This window comes from Calonectris borealis, chromosome 5 (genome assembly GCF_964195595.1).
Source record: "Calonectris borealis chromosome 5, bCalBor7.hap1.2, whole genome shotgun sequence".
Taxonomy (NCBI): Eukaryota; Metazoa; Chordata; class Aves; order Procellariiformes; family Procellariidae; genus Calonectris; species Calonectris borealis.
This window is the reverse complement of record NC_134316.1, coordinates 36004840-36028881: the sequence shown is the minus strand read 5'-3', so window position 1 is coordinate 36028881 and position 24042 is coordinate 36004840. Positions and strand designations below refer to the sequence as shown.

The following is a 24042-nucleotide window of genomic DNA, read 5'->3' as shown; positions in this document are numbered from 1 at the left end:
GATGAAATGTGATAAATACAGTATCTTTTCATGCTCATTTTGTCAATGGTTCATTAAGATTCAACATCTCCTGAGGACGCAAAGGCTCTTCAGTCAGCAACATACAAATTTAGATAAACTGCTTTAAATGATATTCATGTCCAACACATTTGTTTTGCTATTGGCCAACATTGTATTTTTCCATGAAAAGAAAGGTGTTATGTTGCCACATGTGTGGCAAGGATATTAGGCAACTACTTGACAAGTACAGCTCTTTATATAACCAAGATAAATAAATCAAGATAAATCAATAAATCAAGATTATGACAGAGCAAGTCTGGCGTCACATTAAATTGTTTAAATTCTCTGACTTTCTAATATCCTTTGTAGTGTTGACTCCATGGTTAGGGTATTCATATATTGCATGTTTCACAATGCCCAGGTATCCAAGGGCTTTGGTGTTTTGATCTGTGGAAATAGCCATCACTGTTTCCACATTTCTTTTTGAGTTCTATTATACAGTTAGTGGAACAACTCAATCCCAGATAATTCTTACTGAGCCATAATTACTAACTCTGTTGCCCTCTAGAACAGCAAAGATTTGGAAGATATATGCTATTCAGAAGGTAATTCTACTGATTCTATTCTAAAGTCTTAGAATCACAACTTGAATTATTCCTTAAAATCAGACATAGTCACTGTCTCACTGCTGAGATGCTGTTACTGACTTTGAATACCCATAAATCCATTCCACTGCAAAAAAACGTGTTAGTTTAAACAGGAGATTTAGGAATGCTCACATAGTAATTTAGCTGAGAGAGAGAAGTTAAGAAGTCGTTCGTTTTACCTTCTCAGCTGACAGTTAGCCTTCTGCCCTAATTGTTGTTACTGCCTATAATCTGCTATACTGCATACAGTTCACCAGAGAGAACTGCCTCTGACTGACAGAGAAGCTGGAGGATCAACAGGATGGGTGATTAAAAACGTACAGGTAAAATGATTCAGCCCAGATTTTGAAGGCAATCAATTGGTATTCTCCTCCCAGACATGTAGAGATCTATTTTGTACTTCCTCCTATTGTTTATTTGCATGGACTTGGGGCTGCTGTGGTTTCCCATCGTATTTTTGATCTAAACAGTATTAGGCATCAATATTCCTTTCTGTTAGTTTGACAAATTTGAATAGACTTAACTATAATATTTGGTCTACCAAGAAAAAATGAAAAATAAGAACCCTTTTATGAATATTGTGAAGTTCTAGCTACTGTAGAATACTTTCTAATGGAGTTACACTAAGATCATTTAGCATGTTTTCTTCAACCTGGATTATGATCCAGTTTGCTTCTGGCTTCAAGATATTAGATTTCATGTAAATAATCTTAAATAAGCTGTTTTATCTATTTAATGGCATTACTCATCAAAATTACAAACTTAAGTCAGTAAAAATTTATTGCTAATAGCTTCTAAATACAAATACTTGAAAGCAGGAAATAAGGATTCTGTTAGAGAAATTCTTATCATTTCAGAATACTTTAAAAAAACAAACAAACAAACAATGATGTATAGAAGATGGTAACAACTACCTTATAAACTGGCTGAATAAGCTTGTAGTATTGCGAATGATTCGAGCAGCCTGGGATTCCTCGTGCTGACATCTTTGTAACGTTAGACCATCATCCATATGACCTTCTTGGTGTAATATAACCTATTGAAAGTCAGTAATTATCACAATCACAATAATTACTTAAAAAAACTTTGCGTTTTTAAATATTTTGTAACTTACTTCAATATTGCACTGAAAACAGTAATTGCATATATACTGAGCTACTACTTGTTAATCACTTTATCTGAACACCTGTTTATTAATTAATTACAAATTTGTCAGTCTCACATAAAAGTTATTCAGAGAAGACATTTTAATGTGCCCTTATTCTCCTGCAATTCGTTAAACATATATGTTTATCAAATATTTTCCAATTGAAACAAAAAATGTCATTCTTTCTATATGCTGGCTGTCACGGAAAGAAGATCTTCACCATCTTAAGCATCATTTACTAAAGGATTCATGCATGAAAAGACTACTGACAAGAAAATCAAGCTGGAGTGACAAACATCATAAAAATTACAATGCAGTTAAAGGCGCAACAACATTTATGAGTAACTTCTGACTCATTTAACTATTCTCTACACATTATGTTGGATTCTTATCAGAACCACATGTGAACTTCAAGCAATAATAGAGATCCTTCGGTGGGTTTTTAATTTTTCCATATAAATAAATACCCAATTTCACAAAAAGCCAGCATAATTTTTAGGTATCACAAAAACAAATCTTGATCATTTTTTCCATATAAATAAATTTTTCCATATAAATAAATACCCAATTTCACAAAAAGCCAGCATAATTTTTAGGTATCACAAAAACAAGTCTTGATCATTTTGAGTCATTAAAATCCTACAGCATTTTTCTAAGAATTAAATGTGAGTTATGCTGCTGCTTTGCCCAAGATGTAACCTATTGAATTCTTCACTGAAAAATGTATTTTTTTTAGCTCTGAGATAGTAAAAATTTGCTGCCTAACTTCCCAGTTAGCTGAGTAATTCTGAAAGCACTGAATAGTTAACAAAGAAACTAATAATGTTACACAAGTGTTTACTGCCACAAATGGGAAGGTTATTTACCAACAGCTTTTTGTACATACTGGCATATAGGTATACCAAAGCATTGGAATGTGATGTTTTTCTATACTTGGCAGGATCCAAAGTACACATGTGCTCTGTTCCTTCCTTCCAATGCTGAGGAAGTGCTTTTAAAAGAGGCAGACATCACCCTATGAGTTTATCCGGACCCCAGAATCCATGGAAATGTGATAGAGCAGGCTAGGAAGACATTTTTGAATGAGTATATTGATAATATTATCTTAAAGGAGACTAGTTTACATATTGGTCATCTTTCCTCTTTGTTCAAGTACCTCTTTATACAGCCACACTGTGGGTGACTCTGTTAGCTGAAATATCACTGTTTCCATAAAGAAGGGTCCCAGGGTCTCTTAACTGAACAATAACTAAAGAACCGTTCTTCCCATCATAAAACTAGTAAGAAAACATTTGACAATCAGATAAGATTTTGGAGCTACAGGAATGGTACAGGAATGAAAACATTTGACAGATAGGATATTAAAGCTGCCACACTTTGCAAAGTAATTGCACCTTCACCGTTGTGTAGCAAATATGCACTCTTCTCCCGAAGTATGCAGTAGATCAGGGAAAAGTCTTTTAGAAGGACCTAATCTTCCCTATTTCTCTGACCAAAAAACACCACCCCAAAACCTCAACTAAATCATCCGGAAACACCACAATGACAGGAAAGTGCTATTTAGAATTCCAGTAAGTAGATCATGGCCAGAAGCATCCAGCACTGCCTACTCCAATTCCTCAGATAAACCACTTCGCTGCATATAAAGGGGCATTTGGTACTGCCTTGCTTGTTGAGGTACAGCAGGGCATTGGTGTTGACCAACACCCTGAGCAATGGGCTCCAGGACGTGAATCCAAAACATGTAGCATATGTTTCTCTGTTCTGTGAGCTTTGGCATTCTGGAGCTCTGCAGGAAGACTCCCTAGCCTGCACAGAAGCAAGCTCTCAAACTGAAAAGATAGGCATCCATCACTCACGCTGGATAGTGGAGGAATGTTGAGTAGAATATTGATGTAAACATCATCACCACCTGGCAAAGTCTTGAACCCTTGGTTACCAAGATCTCAGAGAAAGAGATGCAACAGATCAAAATTCCGGCAGAAATCGTGCAACAGAAGCCTGAATGATGCCTGAATGATGCCAGAATTTCTTACGTATTTGTGTCTTGCAAAGACAGCATGATAAATGGATACATGAAACGACACCAAAGCCAAACAACAGAAATTTTTACTTGGCATTTTGAGTATTTTATAACAGAACTAATCCCATAGTTGATTTCTCCTCTCTACAGATTTGCAGCAGCTGTCAGTGATAATAGCTAGTTATGTGAAAAAAACCACCCTTTGCCTCTTGCAAAAAAAAGGTATTTCTCAGTCCTCCTAGGGCTACTGAGGCATGTTACAAAAAGTGCAGATCCGCTTGAGAAGGATTACAGTGACTGAAAGTGAAAATCTCCTGCCAAAATGATGGTGAAGAATGCATACAAAGCTATGACTTCACTTCTACTGTAGAAAAATAAATTCGATATGAAATTTAAAGGGATGTGTATAACTAAACTTGCTTACAAAATTATAGTCTAGTACTATATTTTGCAGAGGATGAAAAACTGTCTCTTGCCTCCACAGGAATATCAATTACAGGAAGCAAGAAGGTCTGGGTTTTCTTCTGTTTGAAGGCACTTAACAGGAGAGAATTCTCCAGGTGAGAGGCAACAAAAGATTTGGAGTTTCTGAACGTGAATGAAAGAGTTTGAAAGGAGAATAAAAGTTTATGACCATGTGTGCTGCATAAATAAATGAGATTGTGCCAAGGGTGTGCTGAGGACCTCATTTTTTGTATTACAGTGCTTGTGTATGGGTATCCTCTTGTGAAAGTATATACATACAAGTAATTAAAGAAGAATTCTAACTTCTGTTCATAATGAACTTTTTTTTAATTTTTCATGTTCTAACAATAGGTTCAAGTTGTAAAAATCTATGAATACAGAATCAAAGAATCATTTGGTAATGATGCAGTTATGCGAAGCTAGTAGTAAATCCCTTAATTCTGAATGAAATGTAAACATAATTTGAAGAGATAACAGGTCATATGCCCCTAATTATGAACATACTCATATCCTATAATCAAAAGGCTGAGAGAAAGACCTTCTCGATGCCACATCACAATTACATCTAACATTTTGGCCAGAAATTGTTCGTTAATATCCCTTAAGAAACTTGAGTTTCTAGGGCCATTTCTTAAGTAACAAATTTAATTGCCATTTCATACAATATACTCAATTTAAAATCTAAAACACCAGTGAATGTAAGACGACTTGCAAGTTTACACCCTTAAACAGTTAAATGTAGATTTACAAAAAAGTGATTTGACCATCCAAATCAGGAATTTCCACATTTTACTGAAGTGTCAAAAATAAAAATTGAGCCCAAATTAATAATTTCTTCTGGCAAGAAAAATAGCTAAATACATTTCTTAGTGGTGAAGTTTTTCTTCAGGTTACATAGTTATGTTAATATCCACCATTGTTTTCTCTTGTAGAATGAAACATTCACACCATTTTCAATAAAACAGCACAAACCAATTAAACCCACAATTGCCACATTGGTAGAACGGCAGAAAAATAGGACAGACCAAAACCGTTATGCAACTAACATTCATATTACAAGTAATTAAAAAAACCCTCAAACATTACCTTTCTTTTCAAGGGACCCAAACGTGCTGATTTAGCGTCTTGTGCTTTGTAAGTCAACCATAAGGCACTGGCCACATGCTGGACAAAACAGATTGAATCACCGTACTTTATTTCTGGGACTCCCATTCCATCAATGTCACGTTTAAGACTAGAATCCTGTTTTTCTTTTAGCTCCTAAGAAGATAAATTAAAAGCTGGCATTTAATCTCTGTAGTGAAACAGGATAAATCATTGAATTCTACACTGAAACACATTCCACCACTGAACAATATTTACGCTGCTTATGTTGTTAAGATGCAGCTAAATTTCTTTTCACATAATTTGTTTCTATCCAATTATTTAGTCAGATTCTGATTAAAAATAATTTCAAATCTGAAGCAAGAAAAATCAAGTAAAATCCATTACCCTGTAAAGATATATAAAAAAACCCCTTTAAATATTTAACCTAACCTAATAATAATTGAGTTACCGACGTAAGTAAAGTTTCAGTTCAGTAGAGTTTGTAGAACTCTATATTACTAAAATTTTCAAAATTTACCTTAATTATGAAAAAGAAAAATAAGCAGAAACATATTTTGTAATTTAGTTAAAATATTTTTATGCTAAATAATTTTTTGGTTATAAAGAGTATATACAGGTAAAAACTTCACTTGGAATAATGCCTCTGTATTGCAACAACCAGCAAAGAAGAAAATACTAATTTTAAAGTAAGTACGATTTGGCTTTTACATTTATTTTACTTTTGCATATTTAATTTTTTTTACATTTATTTTATTTTTCCATTTATCCTCTTTATAATAGGAATTGGATTCTTTTAAATCTCTTTTAAAGACATTGCTTAATGCTTGGCTGGAACACACAGTACAATTTTTAAGCCCAACCTATTTCTTAATCCCATTATTCTTCATCCAAAACCAGAGGACTTTAAGTCTCTAGCACAAAAGCAAGTATCTTTTTCTTTAAAATAAAACAGTTTTCCTTTCAAAATTGAATCCAGGAATAAGAACAGAATTATGCAGCAAATTCTGTAATAGCAAATTATGGATACATGTGCATGTGTGTAATTAAACAAAAAACTCTATATAGAGTAATTAGATTATATAATTTTTCCATTACTTCAAATGCTGATAGACTTAACCTTAAGTGTAGATAATTGCTCATTTGTTGCTAAGTAAACAAAATATGTTAGACTGATACACAGTTTAAATTATTATATGTGTAACAGGTTTTCATATTTCATTTCAGTTTACTGAATGTTCAACATCCGTGGAGTAAAGAAAAGTTCTATTTTAACTATGCTAATCTACTTTCATTTATATGGAATTTAGCTGTCACATTTCAACAATAATTTTAGTTGAAACAGATAGCATTATAATGCCAAGATGAACTAGAATGAAATTACAAGACATTCCTTGGGGATACCATTACAATATCAAGACTATGGGGAAATCATGTCACATCATATTTATGCGGACTGCACTATCACATACAGATAAAGACTAACTCTTTCAATACACATTTACGGTGAGGCCATTAAATGAAAAATACAATAAAATAGCACAAATTCATTAACTATCAGCAATTAATTATTTGGCTTTACATAGTACCCTGAAGATTAAAACATTTTTCTCAAATACTACATCTGCGTCAAGAATCAAGCATCAATGAAAATTTCCATGAAAGAAATCATAATATGGTAACAAGTGATTCTAATTAAGTTACTGTTTTAAAAAAATGGAGTGATACTGATCCTTTTTGACAACACTAAACATAAAGAAAAACCAAGATATTTTGAATTTCAGAAATAAAGCCTTAGAATTATTTTGGGGGCCTGAAGGCTGTTCTCACTTTAAGCAATACAGCATAAATTCCTCTTCGTGATGTTTTGCTCTTTGTGCTCTGTCCAGTTTCTCTAGGATTTCAGCCAAGTCATTTGATAGCAGTGTGTAAAGAGAGGCTGTATTTTCTAATAGCTAAAAGTACAGTCAGTTAAAGATTATTGAGGGAGAAGGGGAAAAAAAAAATCTCTTATTTAGATATTTATACATATCTTAGCAGCAAAATATCCAAACACTTTCTCCTTCAAAACCCTCTCTTCATAACCTATTCTCAGTTTAACTCCCTCAGGCCATGAATGAACCAAGTCAAAGAAAACAAATCACATCATGGGTCTGGAAGATGGCAAAGGAAAAATAACAGTAACAAAAAAATAAAAAAAGAAAGAAGGAATGAACAAAGGAATTTGAGGGTAAAGCTGTCGAAGAGGCAATTTTCACAAGATACTTTATATACTAGAAGAAAGGCAAGATTTAGAAAATGAGAGAATTCATAGAATCATAGATTTCGACGTGATAGAAGGAAGGTAAAGAATGGCAGTGTGAACAGGAAAAATAAACCCAACTGTCTTTACAACGATTTTTCAATAGTTTTCTTGTAAAAAGAGTAGGCAAAAAACTCTTGATATCTCAAGGGCTTGTTTATGTAACCCTAAGAACGGTAAGACAACCTGACTGCTGAACTCTTACTAAATCTAACCTACGCGAGCTAATTAAAATTGTATCTTTTGGTGTTGCACACCATTATCGCATTAAAAGTACTGCCGTAAGCTACCCCAATTTAACAAAAGAAAAAGATAAAAGGTCTACAAATATAAGAGCAGAGGACTGATACACTGAGCTTACCTATCTTGCTAGTGGGCTTACTGTACTCTGTATACTTTGCTGTATACATTTCTACACCCCAGTAGGCAAGAAAAAAAAAAAAGAAGGTGATTTTAATTTTACCTTCTACTTTCTCCTCCCATATAAAATAAGTAGAAAAAATAGCTTAATACCTTATTTGAAATGCAGTGCTTACTGGGAAATGATAATTGTAAAATATGAACTTACAAATAAATACTTGAACTTTTAGAGACAATTGTAGGTAAAGAGATCTGTAATACTTATCATCTTATTCCAAAAACGAATTAAACTTTATGATTACTACTAAACTATTACAACATCCTAATGCCATGTTGAACCCCTAAGATAGCTACATGCTGGCAGTAATATTAAAATGATATCAAATCCTTCTGCATGAGTCATCTGTGACTTTTGAATGTGTCAGAATGTTACTTACTCAGACTACACCAATAACTTCTTCATTGTCAATTGTATATGCCATCATGAAAATAAAATATGAAATCTCAAATATTAATTCGGGGCTACAACAATTTTTAAATAAACAAATATTTTTAAATATGCTCTTGTTCTTCACTGTGTTAATTCTCAAAGAAATTTATAAGCAGAATCAAAGTTCTGCTCAGCAGAGTATACTGAGCCAAGTACATGGAATGAGAACATCCCATTTCAAAACAGGATTCCATCTGCTGTAGGGAAACTGCTGTCTCTGTGGTCACAAGACATTACAGAACTGTTGCCTTAAAATATAAAGGTTGACATTTTAAAACTTTGCCAAAAGTAAGTTCCATATTAAACCCAACAAAAGGCATAATTTTGGGGGTGTTCCGTCAATTTCTGATGCTTGTAAGCTTAGTTTGCAGTAATTTGCAGTAAACAGACATATACTGCATATACTGTTTTCATTGAAATTGGCACCATAACGTTCTTTAGCATATTCTTTCACTTTTTTAAAAACTTCCTTCTATTCTTATTTATGTAAGGACATATTAAGGAAAACTAATTTAAAATATCTGTTTCAATTTCCAGTGTTACCCAACAAAAGGAATGAAAACAGTGAAAGTAAATACATTATGAATGCAATCACAGGTTTTGAAAAGCAAGGAACACACAAGACTGCTGAAGTGGTATGTAACAATACTGAGAATGAAGGTGTGCTTTTTCAACAAGAGGGTCTCTATAACAACTGTTGGAAAAATAAGACTTTAAGCCATGTGTTACAGGCTCCTGGGAAGCCTTGGGGATTTGGTATACTCCACATAGCTCTGCCTACTGGCAAAGATAATGTCTTTTTTTCACAAAAACCCTTTTGCTGGCTTCCAATCTGGAAAGAATACCTCAGCGGAGAAATGTTTTATTTCCTTTTGGATACTCCACAGCAATGTATATTCTGAGCAATCCAGTCTGAATTCAGTGCTGACCCCACCTGGAGCAGAAGGCTGGACTAGATGACTTCCCAAGGTCCTTTCCAATCAGAATTATTCTACGATTCTAAAGGACAGGAGTGTTGTAAACAGCGTTATTCCAGCACCCTATTTTTAAGGATCTGTACACAGCTGGATAGGAAGGTATTAGACAGTTATCTTGAAATTTCCCTTAATTCATGCCATATTAAGGTCCAGGCAAGTGAAAATATTTCTTCATTGAGAAAATGAACATGAGAAAACAAAGGTTTACAAATACATATGTGCAAAAATTAAGATAATCACACTTGCATATTATCTAGTCTATTAGTTCTACAGTTCTTTTTCCCCTTAATCTGTATGCAATCAGCACTTGGCTTTAAGAGTCCTTTCCTTCTTACAGTCCAGCTGAATCTTGGGTTTATTTGCTTACAAAACCTCACTTTTCTTTCTTCAGGAAGAGTTATCACTGCTTGTTCCCCTCACCTTTGGAAACACTAATGTCTCTACACATGGGCCAGTGCAGCTTTCACCTGCCCAGACAATAAACAACTTGTCTTATTCCTGGCACAGGCTAAAGTAAATTTATAACCTATGGTGAGATAAAAATATTCTTTTCTATACAGGACAGCACAAATCCTAGGATGATGAGACAGTGAACTTAAATTTCATATAAAAATGTACATTAACAACTCTGTTATGTACAAACACAGTAGAAGTGATGAATGCATTACATAGTAATTATTGACTTCTGCATAATAAATTACTACTGTATTTCACCTTAGTCATTTTGGGAATTGTAACAAAATTCACTAATGTGTGTTTGAGGCACTCCTCAACAAAAAGAATAAGAAAATAGGGTATGTTTATTCAATGTAACAGAAGTTATTTACTTTATGAGTTTGCATACACAAACATAAAATTTATATACTTAAAATTAATACATTTATATGCATAGATTAAAATATTAAGAGGAGGACATATATATAATTGGAGGACAGCTGGTGTCCAATTAGACAGTGAGTACGTTATATGAGTTTGAACACAATGTTAAACCAGTAACTGCGGCATTCCTGGCATACTCAACATCATTACCAGGGTGCCATGATTTGCCAAAAATGGGAAAAAATTACAGCTGTAATAAATGCCCCTGCACAACATCATACATACAATCTACACTGCACAGCCTTTACACTGAAGAACGAACCCAAAACTATTTGGTGAGCATCTAGCAATCTAAGGAAATTTCCCTGGTAGTTTTTCAATTATTTTGATTGGTTAAAATAAAAATTCTTGGCATACCATATGCAGTCACACTAATAAAATAAATGTTATTTTAAACATGCTAAAGAAGTATTTGCTTTATTACACTAACAAAAGTCTAGCATCTGCCAAGACCTTTAATGCTAGATTTTATCTAGTATATATCTAACTTCAGAGATTCTTTTTCACTGCCCTTCAGGGACCATACAGAATTACACGGAACATTTAACTTCTTATACTTAATAAAAAACTCTATTATAGCAGCTATGGCAACTATTTATAAGTAATATCATGAAAGCACGTAAAAACTTTTCCTCATCTTTGGTGTAAAAACCTTTCACTTTCTGGAAAAAAGTTATTAATTTCGCCTACCTCCATAATCATTCTTCATCCTCTCTCACTTGTACTGTTTTTTCTCAGCTGCAAACGATGAAAAAGCTAGTAACATGCAATTAGCAGCTCACTAAAAGAGCACAGTTTGAAAACATATGGTTTAGAAATCACTGACTACATTTTCCTTGCAATTCACCTATCAACACCCTGCACAAAGAATAGCAAGGGCAGAATTCTGCCCTACTGAACTGAATTCAATTGAATTCAATTATGACAGAGTGGAATGAATAACATTCTAATGAGATTCTGTCCAACTAAAATGATTCTATAATGATTAAAGCATTCATATTAAACCACTGTATCTTGCATTGTATTACTTTTCAATCTTGTTTCTTTTAACCTGTTAACAGTTTAGTTTACTCTAAAATTTATTCATTATCCCTATTTTTCCTCAAGGAAAGCTTTGTTACTCTCGACTCAGGTTGTTTACCTTTATATATAAATGCATAATCCCTGCCAATTGCTTCAATTTAGAAATTACAAATAATTTATAAAGTCATTGAACCAACTCAGATCTAGTATTTGAGTGTTCCACATTTAAGACAAATTTGCATTGATGTTATTTACCTTTGACGCTCTAAAACAGAAGGCAGTAGATGTTGTGTCTGACTTCTCTCTGTCTAACATTGCAAGTCCTTCATCTTCATTCAGGGCCAAGTACTTTCCTGTTGTAATATGTCGAAGACGGAAAGGCTGTCCCCATCTGATGTTACTTCCACTCCAACTAAACATATGAGACATTAAAAAATAACGTATGAAGTAAGCAAAACTAGTATTTCTATTTTGGGCTTTAAAGGACATTCAGAAAATAGAATGTGCTATATATATTCCTTTTTGCTTTTGATTTCAATATTTGCATTAAAACAGATTCAAAACTGTTAATACATTTGCAAAGGGAACCTTGGAAAGGAGTATAGCTTTAATTTTCTTGTTTCTATACCCTCTCTCTGTTTTATTAGGGTGTTACATACAGTGTACATAAAAAAATCCTACACGTTTCTGAAAAATACTAAAGTGTAAATTAACTACTGTATTTGAGTTGACTGCCTCAACAAACAAATTAAATCTAAGTGAGGACTCAACATTCCAAAGAACTATCCTACATCTCTGTTAGTTATGGGAGTATTTCCTTTGCAATCACAAACACACCAAGAGTAAAACAAACATACACTTCAGAAGGCCATCAAAGTTAAAACATGTATACCCTTACGGTATATATTGAAATTTCACTTCCAACAAGTTAACAGATAGCTAATCACGTAGGAGGGAGATAGGGTCTAAAAAAAAAAAAAAGACACTCATGAGGGATATTACTGTTCCGATTTCCACCCATGCTTCTAAAATTCCAAGTGAAAACTAGAAAAGCATTTTACTTTTGGACAGAAGCAATGTCTCAAGCAGGTGTATCTCATAGGCAACACTTCTTTTGATATGGGACACAGACAAAAAAAAAAAAGGTCTTAAAATACTGACATTCCCCCAGGATTATGTCATGGTAGATTACTTTTTATTATTGGCAATTAACATACTAACATATATCATATAGCAGGACAAATATATTACTCATGTTCTGCCTTAAGTGTCTGTAACAATCAAATTGCTGTTAACATAACAAGAGTTGCTAACAAAAAAGTTCAAAAAAATATCAGCACCTTATTCGAAGGGGTTCTACTCTCCACAAAGACCTTGCTCGAACGCCAGCTCCTCCAGTTTCATAAAGTACTTTCCTACAGAAAAGACACAGAAGATCATCCTCTTGTGTTTATTTGTGCTACATAGTATTTATAACTTACTCCTCTGTAAGTTGTATAGGACTTGCTGCTTCTCCCCAGCTAAACAGATGGAGTTGAATGGAGAGATGATTCCTATTCATCAGTGAGAGCACGATGAAAAAACCCAAATGTCCCACGTAAGTCAGGAGATTTCCATTAAGCTATTCTCTCTCAGGAGCTGATAAAATACTTTGCCTTCAAAGTGGCTGAGAAACTTTTGCTGTTACTTAATCAGTCATGAAAATACATAATTCATACAGTTCCCAAGAGATTAATCTAAATTACTAATGCTCTTAAACACATATAAACACAATATTAAATTAAGAATACACATTTGCATACATTAATGATTATCTGCATGAATACGACATCAGAGACTTCATTTCTAGAATTACTTCTAACATTCTTATTAGAAGACAAAAATGGTGGTGATAAAACAAGAATTTTGTATTATAATCCTTACAAAACAGATAATACAGATAAAATTATATATTAGTTTTAGGAAAAACAGAGAAATAAAAAACAGGAAGTGAAGGGATTCAGCCTTTAATATAATCCAGTTTTCTTGAATTACTGGCCAGGGGTTAGTGACATGTTTTAGTGCTGAAACTAACATTCTACTCAATAATCAAATACAAACAAATACAAACTATGGTGGATTAATCCTGTTCACAGGAATACGTGCAAGAAAGTTTTTCACCTTTCAGTAATCGTTCATGTCTTGTCATCTAAGCACCAGAATTTGTATAACCTTTCTCATATATAATGGGTATAGGAAATACAATGGATAATAGGAAAGCTCTTGATCTGAAATTCAGGATACATAGAACCTTTTTTAAAAAAAAAAAAAAAAAAAAAAAATACTTTTTCATAATAATTGTATTTGTTATTTGTATTCTGCAACAGTAAAAATTTAGGAAATAATAAACTTCTAATCAAATACTTTATTTAGTTATAATAATAATTTGGGAAGTTTGATGTGCACCTTACCTATTTTAAGAATCTCTTAAACAAGTAAATTTAATTTCTTTTACACATTTTTAGGCTACTATCTGCAACATTATTGCTATTGCTAAACTGTACTAGAGTGAAGGCCTTGCTTTCTCAATGTGACTCCCAAGCTGTCCTCCATACTGTACTATGTAAGGGTTTATTGCACCACCATTATACAATAAATTGAAATGTCCTGTTACTGGTAGCAAATGCTCAGTGGATGCTCTAACTGAACAGAAATCTGTTCACGCAGCATGACAGGATGACAATTATTTTTTGCTATGCCTACTTCTTCATTTGAAAGAGTGACATGACAACATCCATGTGTAAACTGAGTGTGGTCAGAAACTGAGCCCTCCAGGCAGACACTAATAAGAAAATCATATTCTTAATAATTGTAATATACTGCAGTACATTCCTTCATAATTTGAGCAAGAGAGAAGGGTTCAGACATACAAGCAAAATTATTCTAGATGCAAAACAAACTGATTCACTAGCTTCTTTCCAAAAGCGCAGCAAACTTCCAAAAGTTCTTGGGTTCTTTAATTTTTCTTAGAGCAATAAAAGCAGACAGCCTTTTTTGTATTTCTAAACTGTTCTGGCAGTGGTTCTTTCTGTTCATATATTTCTTTATTGATACCTAAAGGAGAGGTTGGTTGAACCCTTCAGCAAGACTATTTGATTCACGCTTATTCCTAAATGTTTTCATCAATTTCTAATGATAAATTTTGTTGTAGCTTTGTCAGAGGTAAGAATGGTAATTCATATAACTTGTTTTTCCCTTTCCCAAATGAAAGGAGGGGTGAAGACAGATGAAGAAAACAGTTCCACTGTTCCTTGTTTAATTAAAATAATTGGAACTGATCCCAAGCCATAAAGACAGTCACACTGAAAAACACAGAATAATGCAGAATGAAAAATGACTGTATCATAATGTGATTAAGGTACAAAAAAAAAATGTTCAAATTGTAATTTCGTTCTTAGGAAAGCATTTTGTTTATACCTCATAAAAACAAACTAACAAAAAAAAATCTAGTAGTACAGTAGAGAAAGGCTTTTATTAGTAATTAAAAAAAAAAAAAGGTTCTATTGCATCCTGGATTTCAGATCAAGAGCTTTCCTATTATCCATTGTATTTCCTATACCCATTATATACGAGAAAGGTTATACAAATTCTGGTGCTTAGACATGAATGATTACTGAAAGGTGAAAAACTTTCTTACGTGTATTCCTGTGAACAGGACTAATCCACCCTAGCACGCACGGGAGCTGGACCTTTTATTGTACTATGTATCTGAAAAAATGTGCAGCAAGGGAATTTAAAATCTGCCTTCCTACTCTGGCAAACTTGACTTAATGCTGCAAATGCATACATAAAAATGTCACAACCTAGCTGTTACACAGTCTGTTCCGAATTAAAGTAGCATTTTGAAATGCAGAATTTTAACTGGCTTTTCAGATTGTCAAATTCTTTTTCTTTTTCAACACTAACAGGAAAAGAAAAAACTATCTGTTTAGCATTGTTCTAGTGCAACTATGGGACCTGGAATTCAACTTGTGAAAGAAAGTTGTGTTTTTCTTATCTGAGCAAGTGTTTCTACAACTTTTCTTCTATTGAGAACACTGAAAGGTTTAATTTATCTGATATTCTGCTTCTTGATCAACACCAATTGTCCTGGTTTCGGCTGGGATAGGGTTAAATTTCTTCCTAGTGCTGTGTTTTGGATTTAGTACGAGGAGAATGTTGATAACGCACTGATGTTTTCAGTTGTTGCTAAGTGCCCTCCTAGTCCAAGGACAGCTCCCGTGCCTACTGACTGAGCTAGGTACACAAGATGGGAGGGAACATAATCAGGACAGCCAGCCCAGCTGGCTAATGGGGTATTCCATACCATGTGACGTCATGCTCAGTATATGAAGGGTAGGCGTGATCCAGGAAGTACCGATCGCTACTTGGTTATCGGTCAGCGCGGGTGGTGAGCAATTGCATTGTGCATCACTCATTTTGTATATTCTATCATTATTTATTATCATTATTTTCCCTTTTCTGTTCTATTAAACTGTCTTTATCTCAACCCACGAGTTTTTCTCACTCTTATCCTTCCGATTCTCTCCCCGTCCCGCTGGGGGTGGGGGGAGTGAGTGAGCGGCTGCGTGGTATTTGGCTGCCTGCCAGGTTAAACCACGACACCAATACATTTCAGGAAGAATCTATATATTAACATGAAATATACTGGAGAGTGACAATTAATTTACATACCATATCTTTATAAGATGATGGACTTGTAGATCTACACCAGAACATTATTTAGGAGTCACATTTAAGAACACACATGCGATTTCAAAAATTTCGAAATGATAGTGCACCATAAGAGTAAGAATATGTATTCCTCATAGTAAAGGTAGTAGCATTTCCTACACATCTTGTCTTCCATAATAATGTTTTTGATACTCTAGAATCAAAATACAAAATGACAACAAAAAAAATCTAGCAATCAATTAATCTTCATTTCCAGACTCTATGAATATGATCTATCAAGGTCCCTTCCAAACTCAGCTGTTCTATGATTCTATCAATATACTGAATACACAATAACTGCCTGCAGTTTTTCTTTTCTGTTTTCATCCTAGATACTCTTTGGTCCCATTCACCTTACTGATGTTACTTTTTGCAGACTCTAATGACCTCCTCCTAGCTAAGCCCAAAACTAATAATTAATTTCCATTCTCTTTGACCTCCTTCATTTCTCCTTGGCCCAACTCAACCATTGCTTCACTGAAGGAATACCATAGATATGTCTCTGTTCACCTTTTATACTTCCTAAATTCCTATACTACTTAAATTCTCTAACCCTTTTCCAGCTTTTTGTATATGCAACACTGTACTAGCGTTAGTGACCTGCTCTTATGGTAACAAAACTGCAAGTAAAAGAGAATTGCTGCTTTTTCACAACAGCATGCACGTAACATTTCTTCTCCTTGATTCCATTCATCTTATTCTGAGTATTTGCCTAGCCTGCCTTTTTGATGTTCAATAAGTCCATCCTGTGTATTTTCACTTGGCCTGTAATAAAAGACCTTAAGATTCTTGGCAGAGAATAGTCGCTATGTGAATTGCTAAGGAGCATTCGCTACAGAAACATTCAGAAAATTAAATGTCTGTTCTATGAAAAGAGAAATTATCACTCTTGTCTTCCTTAGCTTATTTAATAGTCCTAATGGAATGCATAGAACTGATTAAACAAAGAGATGGAAATAAACACAACCATTTTCTACAACTCTTTCTCCTGTTCCTGTTACTATTTGGTTTTTTTTTCATGTATTCATTTTGTCTTGTGTAATGTGACTCCTACAACTATGACACAGTAAAAACTTGGCCTTATGACTATTATGCAGCTCACAAATCCAAAAGATAGGACAACTCCAAGTCATCAATCTTAGCACATTGTATCACTATCACACATTTGAAAATGTTCAATATAGCATTCACATTATTCTCCTATTTTAGGAATATAAATATATAGATTTCATGCAGAAAAAGAAACATTTTTTAATTTTACCCTTTTATTTACATAGTTGTAAAAAAATGGAAGCAGAGCTTAAGGCAGTAACAATACACACCAAACATATATTAAGAAGAAGAACATACAGGGCAATAGGACTTCACAATTATTTCTGGTTTTAACTACAGGCTGGATCAATGGGCTGAGGCCAACTGTATGATGTTCAACAAGGCCAAGTGCCGGGTCCTGCACTTGGGTCACAACAACCCCATGCAACGCTACAGGCTTGGGGAAGAGTGGCTGGAAAGCTGCCCAGAGGAAAAGGACCTGGGGGTGCTGGTTGACAGCCGGCTGAACATGAGCCGGCAGTGTGCCCAGGTGGCCAAGAAGGCCAACGGCATCCTGGCCTGTATTAGAAATAGTGTGGCCAGCAGAACTAGGGAGGTGATCGTGCCCCTGTACTCGGCACTGGTGAGACTGCACCTCGAATACTGTGTTCAGTTTTGGGCCCCTCACTACAAGAAGGACATTGAGGTGCTGGAGCGTGTCCAGAGAAGGGCAACAAAGCTGGTGAAGGGCCTGGAGCACAAGTCTTATGAGGAGCGGCTGAGGGAACTGGGGTTGTTTAGCCTGGAGAAGAGGAGGCTGAGGGGAGACCTCATCGCGCTCTACAACTACCTGAAAGGAGGTTGTAGCGAGGTGGGTGTTGGTCTCTTTTCCCAAGTAACTAGCGATAGGACGAGAGGAAATGGCCTCAAGTTGTGCCAAGGGAGGTTTAGACTGGACATTAGGAAAAATTTCTTTACTGAAAGAGTGGTCAGGCCTTTGAACAGGCTGCCCAGGGAAGTGGTTGAGTCACCATCCCTGGAGGTATTTAAAAGACCTGTAGATGAGGTGCTTAGGGACATGGTTTAGTGGGCATGGTAGTGTTGAATTGATGGTTGGACTCGATGATCTTAGAGGTCTTTTCCAACCCTAATGATTCTATGATTCTGGGATTCTATATCTGACTTTTAGATAAGTAACAGCAATAGCAAAGTACAGCATTTCTGAACATACTGAAAAGGTTCGACACCTACTCTAACCTTATTAAGACACGTTGTTTATAAAATTACTCTGAATATGACATCTGTTCCACACAAGGTATCTAGATCCTAATACTTTTGCTAGTATTTTTATACTAGGTGTGCACATTTTCACATTCAGTGCAAACGTCGTCTCTTTTTTTTCTATGCACATATGAAGAGAACAGCAATAAAAAAAATTCACCACCAAGTGAAGTTTTCTGACATTCAGTTTGGGTTTTCTTTTTGCTTTGGAGACATTTTTACTCCACAGAAATGTAAAAATGGAAAATTTAGAGCTGAAAAGTTTATTTGACATTACTGAATGTTACTTCTGGTATCATATTACCTAAAGCATAACTTATTTGCCACAACTGGTATAGAGATCTTATTTGTTGAATATGATTTTTAATGCTGGGATTTTTGTGTATCAAAATGATTAGCTTGTTGTACTTTTGTTGATCAGCAAAATGCAAAGTTAAATTCAAATAATAAATCAACATAGTATAGAACAACTGTAGATTTAGGTTTAATACAAAAGTGATTTAGTCTAGCTAATATGATCTAATTATCTTAAAGTATTAACCAAATTTGAGAGAGCAAGAACTTGCAAAAAGGTGCAAAATAGATAAAATATGAAAGTCATTGTAGAGGTCGAGCTTTCAGAGATTTTTTAGGGCTTTTTTTTTTTTTAAAATTACCATCTTCCCTGCTAATGCCTGCTTACCTCTGCTTATAGTGGTATACATTAAAGACAAACAACATAACAAGCTGAAATCTCAGTGGAAATCAACTACTTGAATTTCAGCAATAAAAGAACTCATGACTGATTTTCTGCTTAGTAGGTCTCAACTTCTTGTAACAATGTCACTGCCTATTTAAAGATTGCTGTAAAGAGTGTTTAACCTACCTAACCTCAAATTCAACTGACAATCAACAATCTACTTTTTTGAGAGAAAGAAATTATAAAAATGCACCACCACTTACTTGTGCTGTGAATCATTCTGATCTGTAGATGGAATTGTCAAACACTCATCATGGCCATGGAAGAAACGTACTACATGCCCACCAAGAAGATATCCTATAGAAGCAGCACATTTACTCATTAGCTTAAACATTGACAGTATGAAAATAACACCTTCAAAAAAAATTTAAAAAAATTCAAAAACCTAGGTGAAATCTGTTTTCCAAATTTTCACTCATAACTGAAATTAAGCAAGAAGAACAAATTCAGTATGACAACATATTATTTTCTAGTATCTTTTTCAGTTAAAAATATTTCTTCTGAAAATAAAGACAAAAAGAAAGCAATCTCTTAACATTTAAAAATCAAATTAGGATTCTGGGACAGAAAAGGAAAATAAAAACTTCTGCAACAATTACCGTTTTGAAAATTGAATGCTTTAGGTAAAAGCCAAATCAAATATATAATACCACAGTTTCCTCCCCCTTAATACAAAATAATTTGGTGCATTCATCAGTTTGTTCTGACATTTATAATTTGTGTCAAAATCAAAACTGCACAGTAGCAGCAGAAGACGGAGGACAGAAAAACACTTAGCAGTTCTGGAGATTAAGTTTAATGGAAGCTAAGTTTCCAACCCATTTAACACAAAGACTACAGGTCAAAACCAGGCACTTTGCCTCACAGAAAAAAAAGAAAAGAAAAAAAATGGTGTAAGAGGAGAATGATTCATCAGACCCTCAGTCCAAACTGTTCTGACCTTGTAAGTGAAATTAATGCCTTTTAAAAGAACAAACACACATAAAGGAGGAAGGGTAGAAGGAAACTTTCATACTGTGCGGCCAATTCAATATAAATTTGTAAATTAGGAAAACAGTAACTGGCAATTATCCTGTTACCAATTAATATAAAGGCCAAAGGAAAGAAAGAATGCAAAAAATATGTACTTTCCTGATATTTATGTTCCGTTAAAAGTACTTCAAACACCACAAAAAGAATGTTGTCCGACTTCCAGTTCCATTTTAGACTCAGGAAATCCCACTTTCTCAATCTGTCCATTCAACTTCAGCTAGGCTGCTAAGTCTTTTGACATATGATCATCGCTCATGTAAACCATTCTGAGAAGTGTATATACAGCTAAACCTAAGCCTAAGTAGTTGGGAAAAAAATGACACACAGAAAACCTACTTCTCTGCTTATCCCACCCTATCCTTTTTTTTTTTTTTTTTTTTTTGGATTATGTGTCCAGTTCTGAGCTACACAGTACAAGGGTTCCAAGTACAACAAAGGGCCACTAAGATGATTAAGAGACTGGTGCATCTCACACATGAGGAAAAGCTGAGAGAACTGGGACTGTTTGACCTAGAGAAGAGAAGGCTCCGGAAGGATCTCATCAATGTAAAGAGGATGGAGTGGTGCACAGTGAAAGGACCAGAGGCAATGGGCACAAACTGAAACACAGAAGGGTCCGTCTGAACATCAGGAAACACTTTTTCACTGTAAGGGTGCCTGAGCACTGGCACAGGTTGCCCAGAGAGTTTGTGGGGTCTCCCTCCTTGGAGATATTCAAAAGCTGCCTAGACATAGTCCTGGGCAACCTGTTCTAGCTGGCCCTGCTTGAGTAGGGGATTGGACCTTCCAGCCTCAACCGCTCTGTGATTCTGTAAGCACTTAGGAAATTTAGCTGCCAAATCCCTGCTGTTACCGAAATCTAAAATATACCAGCGATCTTCCATGATCTCTCTGTGTAGCTCATTATGTTTCTCATCTGTTACAAGATTTTAATTTTACTGTGGGATGGCTTTTCTTTAGTTTTGTTTTACCTGTGAAACCTGAGAACACAGGGACATTTCCAGAGTTAACCTCTATTCTATTTATGACCCATGATGGCAAGGGACCAGACAGCCATTTATAAATATACGGCTCCAGCATAATACACTTCTTGCCACAGAAAGCAATCAGAAAGTATTACAAGGAAAATCCATATCCCATATGCTCTTAAAATGAAAACCTACAAACACTGAGACAAGTTTCTTATGGGCCAGTGCACAGAAACACTGTGGGATGCTGATTGACCACTTGGGGTACGAAGGACCCAACCATAGTTCAGATAAGCCTAGCAACTGTTAGTCTTTAGCAGCAGGGTAGTCTACTTCTATCAAGACTTAGTATAGCTGATCCCAGGGAAATGCAATGTCTCTCTCAGGTCCCTTATAGCTCCATTTTTTCCTACTGTATATTATTACATCATAAATGATTAGTCTTAGGGTCAAGTGATACAAAATGATCCTGACTTAAAGACATGTACCAAACATGACTGTGGAGGGCTGATACTTCGAACAGAGGTAAAGTACAATGTTTGTTATGACAGTGTTAATGACAGAGTATGGCCTTGAAATAAGAGTAATATTGAGTGGATGAGCCTTTCGTTACAGAACAAGACATTTCTCAAACAGAATAAGGTGATGCTTCTCAAACATGGTTGTAAAGTACAGTCAAGAACCTAGAAAGAAATCCTGACCCTGTGGTTTGGGATTTAAGGCTGATTAAGAGGATGCATTTAGAGCGCTCATTTTCATTGACTATTACAGAGAGACAATAAGGAAGCATGGGTGTGAGATCCAGAAAGGATATTGAGCAAATAACCTTAAAAAACACAACTAAGAGATTGAAATAGGAACTATGAGAAACCTGCTTTCCATTTTGCATGTACCTTTATCTCTCCTCTGTTATCTCTGTTACAGGGTGATTGAAAATCCTATACGAAACCTAAGTTTACTGGCTTTAGTTATTCTGTAGCTCCTACTCCCCAAAATTAAACTGAAGGCAATAAACTCATCTGTTGCTCTCTCAGTCTTCATTTCTCAGGCAGCTTTTTATGCTTTGCTATTCTAAAGTCACAGAACTTATTTAGCTTTTCTTCAGTTAATCTGGGTGATGTGTCTCTATTTCCCCGTCTTCCCTTCCATTATTCTTCTCTCCTATGCTCATTTTCTTTATTTTCATTAAGCTCTTTGGTTTGATGTTTTAAGGATGGGTTTTTTTCATTTTCACTCATTATGAAAAGCAATACAAAGTCATCTAAAGTATATACATTTCTAAATAAATAAAATGACAAACCTTCTGTAATATTGCTTCCTGAGCATGTAGGATGAACATTCCATAGCGTCTGCATAAAGGAGGCATCCACCTGAATACTTCCATTTGACATGGAAAGATGCTGAAATAAGATGACAGTAACAGGAAACAGTGAAATTTATGCACTTAAAAATATTTAGTATAATAATTTCTCAACAAAATAGAAATACATAATAAAGTAAATATACAAATATTCTTTAAAAAACAGTAGTCACTTGCTTTTAAAATTAACTCTTTTCTAAATCTAATCAGCAGACTCCAGCTGCAGCTTAGAAATCTTTCACAGTTACAGAAATAAAAACTTCCCGAGATGGGGAATGCTGAAGTACACCTCAGGATAAAGGCATGGAAACAGTCTTGTTCTAGGCCGGGAAAACTTTTCACTGAGGAAAAAAAGTGCATTACAACCAGGCATTATTTCCTGGACTAGAAAAAATTTTATTCATAAGAATCCCAAACATTTTCCCCAACTCCTCACAGCACTTTGTATTTTCCCACCAAGTGTCCACCTGCTAAACAAACAAACCTACCAGGTATCTTTCAGAGGACACACTGACCAGGATAAGATCATCACCTATTCGAACTTTTTCTCCTTCTGACCTTTGTTTGGAAGCAGGGTGTATTGTCCACCAGCATGCCTCACCTAAAGGACAGAGATACTTATCAAGGGTGTACAAAACAGACAACTCCCAAGAAATTTAAGGATATCTTTAAACAACATTGAAATAACATAATAAAGAATTGTGTCTTGTAAGACATTCACCTTATAAAACCACCTCATTCCTCTTTTCAATCCATTTGAATTTTTTTCTTTTTCCTTGAAACTTTTTGTCAACCAATCTTTGTCATCACTGAACCTGATATTTCTCTTTTCATGTTTTTCTAAAGCAACTAGCCACTTACAAAACACTGCTTAGAATTGCCCTCCCTTCAAGGCTCTCACTGCCAGTAAATTGTTGACAGCTACCTGTCTTAATTATCACCTTTTCTGTCTTCTTTTGCTTAATGTTCATATTTAATTCACAATCTTCTGTATCATTTCCACTCTAACCTACATTTATGTTGTAGAATACAGAATTTTGAAACAAATACTCCATAACTTTACAATATTGCTACACTACAAATATCAGCTCTGGGAGCAGTTCCATTAACATTACAAACCATATGACTACAGGACAGCCAAGCCGAAGGGTGACAACCACATTAAATATAAGATTCCAGATTACTTTGCACACACACACACCCCGATTCTGAGAAGATTACCTAATTCATTCCACAATTTCACACCCTTCAGGGTTTAGTTGAGACCCTGAAGAAAACAAATTGAATACAGCTTTCTCACTGGGCTATGCAAAGTGGGAGAAAATTAAACAAAAGCAAAATTGGTAGCATAAGACAAAGCACAAAAATCTATTTGATCAACTAAGAAATTTCATGTAAAACCTCCTTAAAACAAAATTTGAAGGTTATGAAACTAATTATAAAGAAGACAATAAATAAAAG

The 24042-nt window shown here is 34.8% G+C and overlaps 1 protein-coding gene across 1 annotated transcript in view; it reads right to left on the bottom strand.

The window, feature by feature from the left end:
• Positions 1 to 24042, bottom strand: part of RYR3 (ryanodine receptor 3) — a 256141-nt gene that overhangs the window by 160426 nt on the left and 71673 nt on the right. Inside the window, exons 6-12 of the mRNA XM_075151795.1 lie at positions 23070 to 23182; positions 22522 to 22621; positions 19425 to 19518; positions 12758 to 12832; positions 11673 to 11829; positions 5369 to 5542; positions 1562 to 1683 (exon numbers count right to left, since the gene is read on the bottom strand). Coding sequence (XP_075007896.1) covers positions 1562 to 1683; positions 5369 to 5542; positions 11673 to 11829; positions 12758 to 12832; positions 19425 to 19518; positions 22522 to 22621; positions 23070 to 23182 — 835 coding nt within the window. The remainder of the gene's footprint in view (positions 1 to 1561; positions 1684 to 5368; positions 5543 to 11672; positions 11830 to 12757; positions 12833 to 19424; positions 19519 to 22521; positions 22622 to 23069; positions 23183 to 24042) is intronic.